Below are 15,989 nucleotides of genomic sequence, written 5' to 3' on the forward strand. Positions count from 1 at the left end.
ATAACTGGATAACCATGTCAGTGCAATTCCTCTAATACCATATTTGTCTAGTTTTTTAATCAATAATTTGTGATCTACAGTGTCAACAGCTTTTTTGAGATCTAGAAATATCCCCACTGCATATTGTTTCCTGTCTTTTGCGTTTGTAACTTTTTCTATAAATTCTATCATTGCAAGATAGAACACAAGTAAAGCCACTCAGTCTTTGCTGTTAAATATCATATACCTACGTTTACCGTCAAAAACTGACGCTACAGGGCTTCCCCCACTGCGTTGAACTATGACGGTATACAGATCAAACTGACACTGATCTCGACCATGCGTCCATATGTGGCGAGTCGGAGAGTGAGAACGCTAGAACCAGGTTCAGATTTGCCTGGGTGTTTTACCTTGTGTTTTCTTGAAACTGGCTTTACATCCTCACTGTTTTCCACTCGTAGCTGTGTGTGTGTAAAAATAATTATGATATGTTAGAATGTATTAAGGTGGTAACCTTTGTCTTTGCCTCAAACTGGGCTGGCACATTTAATAAAGGTGGCAATACTTGTGTTCGGATGCTATAATCTCACTTGCTGACCAATCACGCGTAAGGTTACTATGTATGTTGGTTTTAGAAAGCCCGTACTCACATCTCTAACACCTGACTGGTACTGCCAAATTTGAGACTCAAATTGACTCAACATCTTAAGCTACCTTTCTTTGTTTTTATTGTTCACTGAAGACATTTGGGTTTAAGATCAAAAGATGAGTATGAGACAAGAGTTCAGAATTTCAGCTTTTATTTCCTGGCATTCACATCTAGATGTGTTAAATAACTCAGGACATATCACTGTTTGTATTAGACCACAGCATTCTTAGGTGAGCAAAGGTAAAGGAACAAATAATTTTAAAGTAAATAGCATTTAATATTTAGTGGCATAACTCTTGCTTGCAATAACTGCCTCAAGCCCGCGACCCATCGACATCACCAAACTGTTGCATTCTTCATTTGTGTTGCTATTCCAGGCTTTTACCGCAGCTTCTTTCACTTCTTGTTTGTTTCGGGGCGTTTCTCCCTTCAGTCTCCTCTTAAGGAGGTGAAATGCAGCTCTATTGGGTTAAGGTCAGCTGATTGACTTGGCCAGTCTGAAACCTTTTTCCCCTGATGAAGTCCTTTGTTTTGTTGGCAGTGTGCTTTGGCTCATTGTCCTGCTGCACGATAAACTTCCTCCCCATTAGTTTCAATGCATTTCTCTGTAAACTGGCAGACAAAATGTTTCTGTCCACTTCTGAATTCATTCTGCTGCGACCATCATCAGTTCCATCCATCGTCCATCCATCGTCACCTGCTTATCCTGCATACAGGGTCGTGGGGGGGCTGGAGCCAATCCCAGCTGACATCGGGCGCAAGGCGGGGTACACCCTGGACAGGTCGCCAGTCATCATCAGTTCCATCATCAATAAATATTAATGAGCCTGTTCCAGAAGCAGCCATGCACGCCCAAGCCATGACATTACCTCCAACATACTTCACAGATGAGCTTGGATGCTTCGGATCATCAGCGGTTTCTTTCTTTCTCCACACTTTGGCCTTTAACAGGAAATGCAGTCTTTATAGGTTTGAAGGATGAAAACTTAGACTAATCATGCAGAGCTATTTAATGTTTGGACAATCAGCCTAAAAGGCAACACCCTGGGCAACAAGAAACATCTGGCAGTCACATGTTCCAATAGTTTTGCTCACTTGACAAATGGGTGGGTTCAAACAAAGGGTGGTTTGTCCTGAGTTGTTTAACACATCTAGACGTGAATACCAGGAAATGAGAGCTGAAATTCTGAACTCTTGTCTCATCTTTTGATCTTAAACCCAAATGTCTTCAGTGAACAACAAAAACAAAGGAATTTGCCTCACCGTTCCAATACTTTTGGAGGGGACTGTGTATTGTGATAACTATCGATATCAAATGATATGAAATGTTTTTATAAACCCTTTTCACCTTGCTGCATTTATATTTTCCTTCTTTCTTTCTTTATCTTTTCTCATAAATCCTTTGATATTAATGTTTCGGCTGAGTGGAGGTGAACGCAAACTCTCTCTGTGATTCCCAATATCGCTGATGATCGAGGCTTTGCTCCATCTTCAGATTTTCTTTTTGAAACCGAACCAAGACTTGATTATCAGCGAGGGTCAGAGTCTGATTAAAGCTTTCATTTCTGTTATCTGAACTCCCAGTAAAGCCTGTAAGGTTTGATGAATTAGAAAAAAATGCATTCCCTTTACTGAATGTCATCACCTCTCTTTCTTTTTTTCAATCTTTTTTTCTTGACTTTCGCTGTCCTTTCTTTTCATTTTATTTCCTTTTGATTTCTGCTCCTTTCTTTCCCTTTTTTCTCCCATTTCCCTTTCCTTTCACTCCTCCTGATTTTTTTTCTCTTCTCAATCATTTTTCGTCCCTCTCCATATTTTCTTAGATCTCCAGCATAAAGGTTGGCCTGAAGAAAACCCCTAAGCTGACATTTCCTTTTCCTTCCTGTCTTTTTCTTTCCTTTCTAATCATTCTTCTTACTCCTCCCTCCTTCCCTCAGATCCCTCATGTGAAGATCGGTCCGGAGGAAACCCCGAAGCTGCCGTATCTACGCTTTGCCTCTGTGACGCTTTACCCAAGCAACGAGGACCTGAGCCTGGCCATCGGATCCATCCTGCGCTCCTTTGGCTACCCGACGGCCAGCCTCGTCTGTGCTAAAGCAGAGTGTGAGTCCGTCTGTGTAGTGTATTTTTATGTTTGATGGTTAAGCTAGGTTTATGCCTTGCGTTGAGCAAAGTAACTAGGCGCCCTAGGTCCGTCTCTACGAACCTCTCTACGACGCTTCCTTGAGAGACCACAGGGAAAGCAAAATGACTCAATTTGTGAAGAGAAATCACCACCTCACCGGCAAAAGAAGAGTCATTTTATTTTCTTTTTTATAAAGCCATGTTGGATAATGACATTGTCCTTGTACAGCCCCTGGGGTTTTGGAGAATACTGCAACGAACAATGTGTAGAGCATAAACCAACACATTCTCACTCCCGACTCGTCACATATTGACGCTTGGTCAAGGCCCTTTGGCGTTACTTTTTAACGTCCTGGGCCTTTAGCATCATTTTTAGATGTTTAAGGCTCTGCAGTCAAGTTAGCCACAACAAATATTCCACATCCAGTAAAAGTGAATATGAATATGCGTCCGGTTAGACTTTCAAAATAAAACGCTAGCGTTTAGAAACATCACCATTTTGAAACGGCACGTTATTAAAGTCGTGAAACGTTGCAGTTTGGTTATGTTTAGGCACAAAAAGTACTTGGTTATGGTTAGGAAAAGATCGTGGTTTGGGTTGAAATAACTACATAGGTCAGTTAACACGTAAGTTAACTAACGTCAATTGCATAACTTGTGCGACGTACGTAACTCGACTTTGACTTTTTGTTTCACACGAACCCCGAACTCCTGGTTCAAAGTCGGGGTTCTGGCCCTCCATCCACCTCCTTACTCAGTCTTTGCTGTTAATTATCATATACCTGCCTTTACTGTCAGAAACTGACGCTACAGGGCTTCCCCCACTGCGTTGAACTATGATGCTATAGGGATCCCCAGTGCGTTACAAACTGATGCCGATGGGTTTTGACCCTGCCTCCATATGTGACGAGTCGGGGAGGGAGAACGTGTTGCATAAACACCTCTGTGCATGCTCCTAGCTGGCACCCATCTGTGGAGGTCCAAGCCACGGTGTCTCACAAGGCTTTACAGTGCAGCCTCGCCCACTTCAAGACCACTGTAACCTTTTGCTTCTTGCAACAAGATGAGATGTATTTTTCCGTGGTTTTATTCATCTTTCTCGGGAGCTTTTTTCAACTGTGGTAACTTCATGACCTGAACTGAAGCTCCTGGTTCATCACTCATGTTGATCTGCTTGCCTCTGGATGTTCAATCGCTCAGTGTTGCTCTGCTGGTATTAAATACTTTAAGAAGTGCTGAGAGGCTTGGTGCTGTACCAGTTGGGTTTTTAGAAGTTTTTCAGATGATGCAGTGTTCGCTAAGATTTTGTTATTTTAGCCAGGAGTTATAATCATTATTTGAAGCCAGGTGACGTCAAATATCTTGAAAATTAAATTAATAGCTTTCTTCCTCAAAAAGAACCACGGGGTGACCTTTTATGTGATATTTTGATCAGCTGGATTTTGGAAAGGGTGGAAAAAATTATGCAATAAAAACTGTATATGATTCCTGTAAAGTAAAGTAAAGACAAAAGCTTGATGAAGATGTCTGTAAGATCAGAACATTGCTGTGTTACTATGAGCAGTGTTTGCATGATTTCTGCTTTCAGTCCCAGTTTTTAATCCAGCACCTGTAAACCTGTTTTGGATGTGTTCACTCCCTCTTCTGCTTGTCTTTTTGGTGTATTGCTATTTAAACATTTCCTCATGTATCTACACACAACCTTGGTGCAAATGAACAAGTTCACCAAAGTTGAATTCATTCACTAATCGGGGCTGTGAAAGCTTACAGACCTTTCCCTTTTACTATTCTCTTTCCTTTGCTCTGTCTTTTGCATCCTCCTCCTCCTGCTCTTTTTCTTTCCCCCTCCACTTTTGCTTCATCCATCTCTGTCCTGTTTTTCCACCCGACTGGGCTGCCCCGGTTTACTGTTTTAATACTCCTCTGCTCTTGCTGCAGACTCTTTAGCAGTATCCTTGTCCTGTTAACGGTGGTGTTTAACAGGCCTGTACTGTTGTCGAGAATGATGCTGTTGGCCAGTTAAACCCAGCGTCGTCGCAGTGCGCGCTTTACGGCGGCGATTAGACGAGACGCGCCTGCAGCTACTGTCATTCACGGACGGGGAGACGAGATGGAGGCCAACCGGAGCTGAATGTTAAAACTGAGAAGATGCAAGTGCAGCAGCCTTTTCTAAAAGTTACTGCGGAAATATTTTAATTAAGAAACTTTTTAAATCTATATTTGAACTATTCTATAATCCCCTTCCAGATGTATTTTATATTTTTATATAATATTTATGCCATAAACTAAATAAAACACAGTAATACATTCCTGTGGCTCTGAGGGATCTGATCAGCAGTGCTTTTTATTTTTTTCCTTTAACCTTTATTTATTCAGGGGAGCTTCGCTGAGCGGAAGCCTCTCTTTTGCAGGAAGCAATCACATTCACATTGTTACATGTTCACACCTGAGAGCTGCCCAGTACAACCGCAGCCTGGTCTGCTGGCCACTAAGCAGCTCCACTGGAGCTGTTGGGGTTATGGGCCTTGCTCAAGGGCACCTCAGTGGTGGTAAATGAGGGAGGTCAGGCGCTGCTTGGTTTACTTTCCACACCCATATTTTATCCTCCCGGTCTGAGAAGCTCGCTTCTCTAACCTTTGGGCCAAAACTGTAAGCGGTGCTTACAAAAATAGGAAATTCAAACATCACACACAGGTAGTTGTGAAAATAAAATAAATTGTTGACATGTTTTTGGTATTTCTGTCAATGACTAACCATTGAGCAATATTAAAGTATATTATTAATAATTTATCGATTTTGTAAATTATTGTATTATTCATTAAGTTACATTATTATCACCCAGATTTACTTTTACTGTTAGACCAAATTCTCTAGTGGCCTTACGATGTAGAAAAGGTGATGAAGTATAAAGAGCACCAATGTCCGTGCAAGGAGGTGGAAGGGGTGGATCAAACCCAGGACCTTCACATAGTTAAATAACGTTACCGAGGTGACTTTGGTCCCTTACCTGAGTTAAGTCAGGTGACTTACATAATGTGTGTATATTAACCCAAAGCGTAATCTTTTCGTAAACCTAACCATGTGGTTTTATTGCCTAAATCTAACCAATCTTCAACAGTTTCACAACATTAACCATGTGTTTAACGTCACATGACTTACTAACGTGCCTAAGGTCCGTCGCGCCCGTCGCTGGATTGGTACTTTCTAAAAGTCAAATATGTCGTTTTGGGACAACTGAGCTTTGTATGCATGGCTGGAGTAACCTGTTTGGTGGCCCCGGTTCCCATCAAGCACATTACACACAGCACAGAATAGACGACGAGAGATACTCCCTGGCCTGGGTTTTCTGTATGTCTGTACTTAGTTTGTGGTAATTTGATGAAACACAACTTTATTTAGGAAAATGCACTGTGACCTCAAAATGATGCAGGGTGTAGTTGATATTACTTTAATGGTCCAAATTCCATTAGCAAGAAATCAAATGACCAAAAACCATCTGACAAGCAGCAAACCTGGAGCTTTTGGGACCCCTGGAGGTCTGGGAACAGTTGTCTGGTTAATTCAGGCTTGATGTATCGACCGTGTGTGTCTGTTTGCATCACAGCCAAACAAACAGAAGGGTGAGAGAATCTATAAACTCACTGTTGACTAAAGACGACAGTCAACAATGTTGGACATTGTCTCTGTGCATGTACCAGCGTTCTCCTTCTGCGCCGTGTGCCTGCATGCATTGTTTCCTTTGAGATCCTTGTGCGGGGGCACACAGTTTGAATCCCATGTGGGGAAGGCAGACTCTGCCAGTAAAAGTGACAGCTAATAGAGAATAACAGAACGAAAACTGAACGGCTATTGTAGAAGAAATGCTGGTCGTAAATAGTTTTTAAAAATTGTGTTTGATATAATGAGTATTTCAAGGATTATATTTGAGTAAGCCTCAGTATCCTGAGAAACGTGTTACTCTCTAATAATCAGCTGTGTCGGAGAATCCAGACGTTGTTTTTTATGGACGTGTGCAAATGGAAAATTAATGGCCTTTCAGCATAATCACCTTCATTCCCGTCTCTGTTTACTGCAGCTGCTCAAACCTGGAGGTTTTTCACAGCAGAGACAGTTATTTGTCTCTAAAGACTCTGAGTACCATCAATTTCAGGAACCTTATTTTTTTCCAAGTCAAAGCAATTATTTTACAAGTAAACAAGCTAAACACTGAGGCGAGACTCATTTATGGAGTTTTAGCCCAGTTTTTACCAGAAGTCCATTTTTGGGAAAGGCTGATATATATTTGCTGATTCCTGACTCAGGCCTGCTGCGATTGGAGGAGCTGGTCCACCGCTTCCTCATCTCCAGAGAGACGCTGTCGGTGCGCATGCTGGACGACAGTCTGGACCCCACCCCTCTGCTGAAGGAGATCCGTGACGACAAAGTGGCCACAATCATCATCGACGCAAACGCCACCATCTCCTACCACATCCTCAGGAAGGTCAGGATGTCCTTCTAGCAAACTGAAGAAACTGTTGATGCCGTTTTGTAAATAGCTATTGGTCTTATTTTTTCCAAGCCTGCATTATTTTATTTTTGTGTCAGTATTAAAAGTATTCTTCTGATAGTTTTGTTTCTTAGTAGTACAAAGTGGAACTGCTACCAGTCGATGCAGCATGACTTTACACGGTGTAATGTAATGCAACAACTAGAGCCGACTTTTTAAGACCGATAGTGATTTTGATATTTGATGATTTTAAAATCCAACTATGCAACAAAGATAAAGGAGTAAAGGATCCAACTCTCTGATCCTCATAAATCAGCTGTTATAAATACCGATTTATCTGCAATTAGCTTATATCGGCCAATAATATCAGTCGGGCTCTAGTAACAACTGTAATATTAGGAAAATATGGGTTCAGGTGAAGCTGAGAGCCAACTGACTTCATGGCAACATTACGTGTCCTGTTTACACAAAGCATAAAGGAAACTGTATCACCAACACACAGAAAAAGAAAAAATAGGAATGACAAATCCCTAGATATTGTTTTTTTTCCCATTTTAGACTTTCGTAAAAATACACCACTAACGCTCAGAATGTCCCATTCACTTGTTTTTTTTACATACCTGAATTTATTCTGATGTTCTACTCGTTCCATTCATATTGGGTACCGAGTAAAGCGTATTATGGTGCCTCACTTAAAAATAAAGAGCGCCTCCGAGTCAGTAGAAATAAACACACCTTTATCAAATAGAAGGCACTCTGAGCAGTCCCGCTCCTCTGTTTCTTGTGTTTGTCTGCTTCTTCCTCTGTGGTGTATTCAGAGTAGAACAGGACCTGGTCTTCTGCCAAACTCACAGACTTTACAGCCGCAAACTTAATCTACCAGCTTTTGGCAGGTTGTAATTTCACTCTGTGCCCAGTAACCTTGGGCATATGAGAAGTTTTGAATAGGAAATAAAACGGATCAGTAACGCTGTCATGTTTGTCTTTTTTCCTGTAAAGCTCAGCTGCTGAAGGCAGAATCCAGCAGAGATAAGCTCAGGGTGTGTGGGAGGTTAATGGATTAATAACAGCGTCGGGCTGAAGCTTTTCACTGTGAGGTTTCCAGTTCAAATCCCGGCCTTGCTTTGAACATTTATACTGGTAAAGGTGTTGTGTTGTCGGCAGTCTGAAGCAGAGAATTTGTCTCGAGTGTCTATGCTGTGAAATAGGACAGCGAAGTATCCTGACATGTTGTGATGTGCGTGATGCACCTCAGGGTTTTCTGGGTGTTATTGTGGAGGTGCCCCGTAAAGAGCACCTTTATGAACATCAGAAGAATTATGACATTTTTATGAAATATAATATTAGGCTAATTAAGCTTCAGGGAAAATGAGCTGCGCTTCCCCACACAGCAAAAGCCTCGTATTTAATGAATGAGGCGAGTGCTTAAACTGTCATCTCGTAACTACAGTGATAACGAGATGTATCAGGATCTGTCAGATTCAGCTGTGATTGATCGATCACAACAAACCTTCACTTTCCAGTAATTAATCAGAGCCGCATGTTGCTATGTCGGGAAAACAAAGAAAACATCCATTTTTGCAAGTTGGGAAAAGTCAAGACAAACAGCTCAATCAGTCACAGTGGGGAAGAATTAACCGCCTGACTGCAGCTCAGACACCAGGCTGAAGTTAGACAGATCATCAACAGGTGGACCTTTTACCCAGTGGAGTTTGCATCAAGCACCAAGAACCTTGTGTGTTTGGGTGAATTATGAATAGATGAAAGTAGTCTAGCCACAAAACTGTGTTTGTCAGCCCATCCACCACAACCTTCCCGTTGCAAAGCATGTTGTATTGTTAGCCTGGAGGCTGCTGTTTGCTTTGTGTCCCCACCATGAACATGATAGTTCTTCTTTTAATCAAGAAGATGAAGGTTCCCTTAACCCAAACCATGATCATCTATATGAGCCCACATGCCAGTGACACCATCAATGCCCAACAACGCGTACTAGCTTTACCTTAAAGTGATGAACCCAATGTTTTAACCTAAACACTAAACCTAACCAAACCTTACGCTGTCTGATCAGGCTTTGAAAGACAGACAAATGATGTCGTCCGCCTGAAAGGAGGATCAAATCAGAAAGAATTCTGTGTGTTGTTCCAGAGGGCAGGGACAGACTACTTATTTTGTCTTTTAATTTGGAGGTTTGAAAAATACAGTTATTAATCGTGAAGGAAAAAAGTGAGATCTAAGAACTGATGAAAAAGACAAACTGACTATATGACAACAGTCCAGTCTCGCTTCCACCTCCTGCACATTGTTCTGTGGGGATCCTTGTGAGCAAGCATGTCAAAAAGCATCCTGGCTTGGTACCAAAGGTCTGGTGGAGATGTGACAGCTCCGGCGAGGAGCACTGTGCTGTTTTCAGTCAGCACTGAGTTCTGGATTTGCAGTTGAAAAGATGCGTAGACAACGATTATAATTCAGACATCTACAGAACGACAAATTTAAGATTAAAGACGTCTAGACATTTTTTTCACCTGCAAGTCGCTTCTCCAGCTATTATTCTCCTTCTTATTATTGCCTCCCCAAACTTTTCTGAACAGCTTTTCATCACTGACAGATCCTGTAGTTGTATTCTGAGACATAATCACTGTTTCAAAGTTGTTTCATGTTATTAAAGAAGCAGGAACGCGCCGACACAGACTGTCAGGGTGAAACATAATTGCCTCCAATTTGAGACAAACTGCAGCGTTCATTGGGGAAATATAGAGCAGATGGTTCCTTTTTTAAATAAGCTGTGACTCGCGTTTCTTCGGAGAAAGTTTGAGGATGTTCTTGTTTCACAGCACTGACATTAGCTTCTTCTTGTTCTTCTTCTCATCCTCCTCTGGTGACCTGCAGGCGAACGAGTTGGGGATGACGTCGGCCTTCTACAAGTACATCCTCACCACCATGGTAAGGGCTGCACGACCACAAATATTACTTTTAATATTCCCTTTTTGTTTCTTCTGTTGTCCTCCTCTCTCATCTCCTCCTTTAATACTGTCTTAAAGTCATTTTCCTTTCCTTCCCTAATCTCTCTCATACCCTAATCTATCCTCTTGTCCTTTCCTCTTTCCATTTATCCTCTTATCTTTCCCTAAATCATCTTGTCTTTTATCAACTTTTTCTGTTGTGTCCTCAACTCTTTCATCCTACCGACCACTATAAAGAACTTTTTTACTTTTAAGCTTTGTGGGGCACATCCTAAAACTAAAGGTGTCCAGAGGTAGAGGTTTCACTCCTTTCTTCTCCTCTCTGCCCTCACCCACTGCCTGCATATACAGTATCTCCTCTTTACCCATAACTCCTTACTCACTGCTCATCACAGATGCTGGCCCCGACACCGTTTGTCATCATTATAATTTCACTATCCGGTGGCGTGCCCTTGTGTGAAGAGACTTTGCGTAGATAATAACTCGTCTCGATCTCCGCCTCGCAAACCAAGGGCGAATCTGCCTCCCCCCCACCCCCCATCCAGCAGAACCCTGGATAGAAACCAAAAGTAAAATCATTTATTCCCCCACTTCACCCCTGCCACACACACTCGCACAGCTGCAGCGCTGTCTTTGACCTACCTTTAACTTTGTATTAAACACGCTCTGCTGACTGTGACAAGACGAAACGGGGAGGACGACAGACGAATTCAGCGCCACTGTTTGACTGTGAGACGTCCGATTGGAGAAAAGATGGAAAAACAGGACAGGAAATAAGGTAGACGCTGCCAGACTCGGCGGTTATCTAAATTAAAAAAGGTAATCCCAAAAGCCAATCTTATTGCATTTAAACCTCTTAAGAAAATCTTGATTAGGAGTAGTACAGCTCCAGACGAATCACACCTCTTAAAGTTGCACTGATCAATGTTTTTACACGAAGGATGGAGGATGTGTGATGAGAATTGTCACCAACGCTGAAGTTTTGTTTTGTCTGGTTCGGTCTCAGTGCGCTCATCAACTGCAGCCTGATGAGAGCACTGAGACTGAAGCAGACAGAAAATGAGCCCAAAGTATGGCTTCCATGTACCATAAACTGTGTATTATGAGGGTCAAACCAAACATTAGATTAAGTTAATTACATTTCAGCTAATTGACTGCAGGATCAGAAATTTCCTCCAGAGGAATGCCATCTGGACCTCCTCCTTTCTTTATTTGCGTGATGCCGTCCTGTCAGGTAACTCCCATATGCTGTCACTCGGTGCGTCAGCTGTCCACCACTTTGGTCCCGATTGAAATAACTTGACAACTGTTGGATCTATTGCCATGAGAACAAACATTCATGTCTCCCTCAGGATGAAATATAGTAAATTTGGTGATCCCTCGACTTTTCCTCAAATTGCCTGCAAAACTGATGACATTCTCATCAGCATGAAACCTCCTAAACATCAGATAGTTAGCTTTGTAATTGTGAAAATATTTACTTTTAGCTCAAAGTAAGATCAACCTCACAGAGCTGCTACTGTAGCACGTAGACACGTTCAGGCAACACCGATCGGCAGCGTCACACAGCATTACATCATCTGACACCTGTAGTACACCGTGGACATGAAGAAGAAGTCAGGGAACGGTAGCCAGAATGTGTTGGTCAGACGAGCGAATGTGATAAAATTGCAGCTTTTCTGGAGAGTTGAAGCACATTGGAATCAAAACAATGGTAAATCCTGACGCCAATGGTGTTTTGGTACGTGATACTGATGTGTGGTGCCCTTTCGGCCGAGGCAGACGTTTAGTGATACATAGGTGAGAAATGTGCAAACAGAGGTAAAAGAAGTACTCAGATCTTTTAATCAAGATTAAAATTTGTACTTAAGTAAAACTACAGTTTTAGCAGCATCATATACTTAAAGTGCTAAAAGGGAACATACTCATTATGCAGAATAGTCCATTTCAGAATAATATTAATGGAATTATTTATGCATGAATGTGATACTAACTTTAATGATGCAGCTTCATGGTTCAACGCACTGGGGGAAGACCTGTAGTGTGACTTTTGAACGCTGAAGGTAGGTGTAGGATATATAACAAAACGGTCATAGTAAGGACATGTTTGGGGTGTTTGGTGGGCCAGAAACCGGACTTCAAACCAGGAGACTGGCGTTCTTTTCCCATGTGAAACAACAAGTCAACAGTGATTGTTTCTATTTAAGTTACGCAGGTTGCGTAAGTTATGCAAGCAACGTAACTTAAGGTAAGTAAGTAAAGTGGTTCTTTTAACCCAAACCATGATCTTTTCCTAAACCTAACCAAATTGCGACGTTTCACAATGTTAACAAGTACTTTTACTATGAAAGTGTAACCGGGCGTTGCATATTTATTATTACAAAATTGACGACGGAGCCCTAAATTTTGAAAAATGACACTAAAGGGTACCCAGGGCGTTAAAAAAATGCCGTTTTTCCAGTACCAGCTCAGCTCGACTCGGTTTGGCTGTGCTCCGTCAGCAATCCACAAACAGCTGTCTCTTGATTTAAAACCTACAACGTTTGAACCTTCCTCAGATAAGCGGTATGAAAACCTTCCAGCTGTGTTTTCCTCTGCCGTTGTTGCTGCAGCGGTCTGTGTGACGGCGGGAGCAGAGGGCTCTGTGAGCGGACGGCTGGCCGGCCTTACACGCTCCTCCCGCGGGTCACAGCAGGCTTCCCCCGCAGCCACTCGCGGAGCTCCTCAACTCCGAAAATATTCAAGCACATTTTTGTTCCACCATCAAACTCAAAATTCAAAATCTACACAGCTGATTTCTCAAGTGGATTTAGTGATGAAATAACGTGTGAAAATTGTAAAATATAAAACTTTCTGTTGCTGGCCTCTGTCTGGCGCAGCAATGATGATGCAGTGAATAGTGAATATTCTCTCTGACCAATCAGCAGTCTGCTGTGTTTTCACGTCACATTTTAGTATCGCCTCAGCTCGCTTGTACCTCGACGGAGGTGATGTGAGTCGAGCTGGTACCGTGCAGTGGAAAAGGGGCTTTAGTGACTAGTTGGGAGTGAGAACGTGTTGTTTATAGTGGATCTAAGTCAACAGCTTTATTTGGGAAAATACAACATTTATTTTTTTGTTAAATTTATCTTGTTAATCTGTAACTTGTAACTAAAGCTGTAAAATTAAATTAAAAAGTGCAGTATTTCCCTGTGAAATGTGGTGGATTAGGAGTATGAAGTGTAGTACCTCAAAATTGTAGTTTTACTTACAGTCCTTAAGCAAGTGTACTTTGTTAGTTTCCAGCACTGTGTACAAAGTGTATAAAACTTTACTGAGTCATGAATATAATACTATGAGCCAGGAGGCCAGAACTCGCTCTCTGTGGGTGAAGTAATCAGTGAGTCACAGGTACTGATCAATAACCTAATCAAACCCCTGCAGATATATGACGGTCATGTTCTCCTGAATAGGGTAGGAAAGAATCTAAATCTTACTTATTACTCTTTGAAACTCCCACAAATCTGAGACAGAGACACTGTCACATCCTTTCTTCAGAGAGCACTGAACTGACCTTGTACCGCCCTCATCGGCTACTGAAAACCTGCTTCTGTCTAAATGAACGTCCTGTCCAAACTGTGCTGCAGTCACAGCATCACTGGCGTCCTTCTGGGATACTGTCGCAGTGTTTCCTCCCTCAGCAGTGCTGGCCTGGTCGCTGGGACTCCTCCAGCCAACAGCTCTTTGTCACAGCTGGCAGGCCTACAGTCTGACAGCGTATTTGGCTGTAGCTGAAATTGATTTGGCAACTGGCAACCACACCGGCAACAACAGCAACAACAGCAGCAGCAGCAGCTTCCCGACAGGTTGGGACATGGTTAAGTAAATAAGTGTCGACGAGATTCAGGGAAACAGAAATTAACCTTACACACAGGTTAACAGCTGGACAGAAAGGGCTCTGAATATGCTCTGGATGTTTGACTAAAGCTCAGTGACTCCACCACCTCAAACCTCGACAGAAACAATTTCTGCAGACCGGAGAGTTTCTGTGCCAGAATATTTTAACCCCGCTAGAGACCAACACTTTGGTCCAGAGAAATATACACGACAAAGACAGTAGAAACAGTCGAAAATGTCAAAACTCAACTCGATTTGAAGGCCAATGAATAGGTGAGTCTTTAGCTTGAAAATGTCAGCAGTCTGAGCAGTTCTTATTTGAACAGGTAAAATATTCCAAAGATTAGGAGCAGCCACTGAAAAGGCTCAGCCACCTTTATTTTTTAACCCCGAGGAGCATCTGATTGGATGACCTCGGTGCTTTGACAGAAGTGTGAACAAGTAAAAGTTCTAATAAATAAGAAGGTGCCGATGCATTTTAAATCTCTAACATGGACAGGAAGCTAGTGGAGTGAGGCTAAAACGGCTAAAAATGTGCTCACGCCTATAACCATGTCCCAAGCAGCCCAAAACAAAAAGTATAGTAAAGCAGTGAAACAGTAAAGAAAATGAATAGATACACAAATAAACTATATAATACAGCAATTCATCCAAAAGTTGATCGATAAGCACACCGATCATTAATTGGAGCCTCTAAATTGCAAATAGAAAGTAAAAGCAGATTTATGAGTGAGGTACATGGAGCTCATTTCATTGCAGTGATGCAAAATTAACAAGCGCAACTTCAGCTGGCGAACAGATACGAGGGGAAAGCAGCAGGTGAAGTGTTGGGTCAGTATCAGTATCTGAAGGTTGTAGCGACCCTGCCTGCATCCACTTCACAGCTGAAGCTAAATGTTTCAGTGTCAGCATCTGTTTCAGAGCAAACACAAACCCTCTGAGGGCCGAGCAGCAGTTTGATTCTGGTTTGTTTCAGCAGCAGAGCTCAGCGTGACACCGGCTCGCCTTCATGGACTATTTGAAGTTCTTTGAAATTCCCCGGCGTTTGATGTCCGTCTTTTTTTAAAACCCTTTTTTTTCTCTGTTAGCTTGCTTTGGATTTAAAAATTAAACTCGACGTTGTGCAGCCTGCAAAAGAAACCCCCAATCAAGCCCTCCGTTTGTTTCTATCCTCCTCATCCTGCTTTTCTTTCATCCTTCACAAGTCCGGGAGTTTCTCCCCGCTGTGATCTTAAATGGTTGTTGATTCAGCATCTCACCACTCTTACTTTTCTCCACATATTGTTAACATATATGATATAAGACAGAAAAAAGACTGAACTTATTTTCTTTGCTCTCCCTCTCTTTCTGTCTGTCGGACTCCAGGACTTTCCTCTGCTCCGGCTGGACGATGTGGTGGACGATCAGTCCAACATTGTGGGCTTCTCCATGCTGAACAGCAGTCACCCTTTCTACCTGGAGTTCATCCGGAGCCTCAACATGTCCTGGAGGGAAGGCTGCGATGTAAGCCCATACCCAGGGCCAGCGGTGAGAGACCTTTACACACTGATCCACAGGGAGAGGCAAAAAGAAAGCAGAAAGACAAACCTGCCTGCACTAGAAAAAAGGAATCAGCTCTCTCTTTGATTGAAGAAATAAAATATATTTTATATATTTAGAAATAAGAGCATTTTAATTTCAGAACCTATTTACCCTGTGATTTCTGACACTTGGGCCGTCTTTAAATCATGATTTCGATGGGTATTACAGTGATCTAATATTGCACTTATAAACATAGAGACTCCCAAAACACTGGATTCTATATTTCCCATAATGCAACTCATAACCATTTTTTCATTAGACCCTCCATGTCTGGTAAAAAGCAGTGTTTTTCAAACAATAGCCACAGAAGACATTCTAATAATAAGAAGAAGAA

The 15,989-nt window shown here is 42.1% G+C and overlaps 1 protein-coding gene across 1 annotated transcript in view; it reads left to right on the forward strand.

Moving 5' to 3' along the window:
- Window positions 1-15,989, forward strand: part of LOC123976939 (glutamate receptor ionotropic, kainate 5-like) — a 203,242-nt gene that overhangs the window by 117,158 nt on the left and 70,095 nt on the right. Inside the window, exons 5-8 of the mRNA XM_046059354.1 lie at window positions 2,566-2,731; window positions 7,054-7,232; window positions 10,125-10,178; window positions 15,440-15,601. Of these exons, the coding sequence (XP_045915310.1) occupies window positions 2,566-2,731; window positions 7,054-7,232; window positions 10,125-10,178; window positions 15,440-15,601 (561 nt within the window). The remainder of the gene's footprint in view (window positions 1-2,565; window positions 2,732-7,053; window positions 7,233-10,124; window positions 10,179-15,439; window positions 15,602-15,989) is intronic.

Source organism: Micropterus dolomieu, linkage group LG09 (genome assembly GCF_021292245.1).
Source record: "Micropterus dolomieu isolate WLL.071019.BEF.003 ecotype Adirondacks linkage group LG09, ASM2129224v1, whole genome shotgun sequence".
In the NCBI taxonomy this organism is placed as follows: Eukaryota; Metazoa; Chordata; class Actinopteri; order Centrarchiformes; family Centrarchidae; genus Micropterus; species Micropterus dolomieu.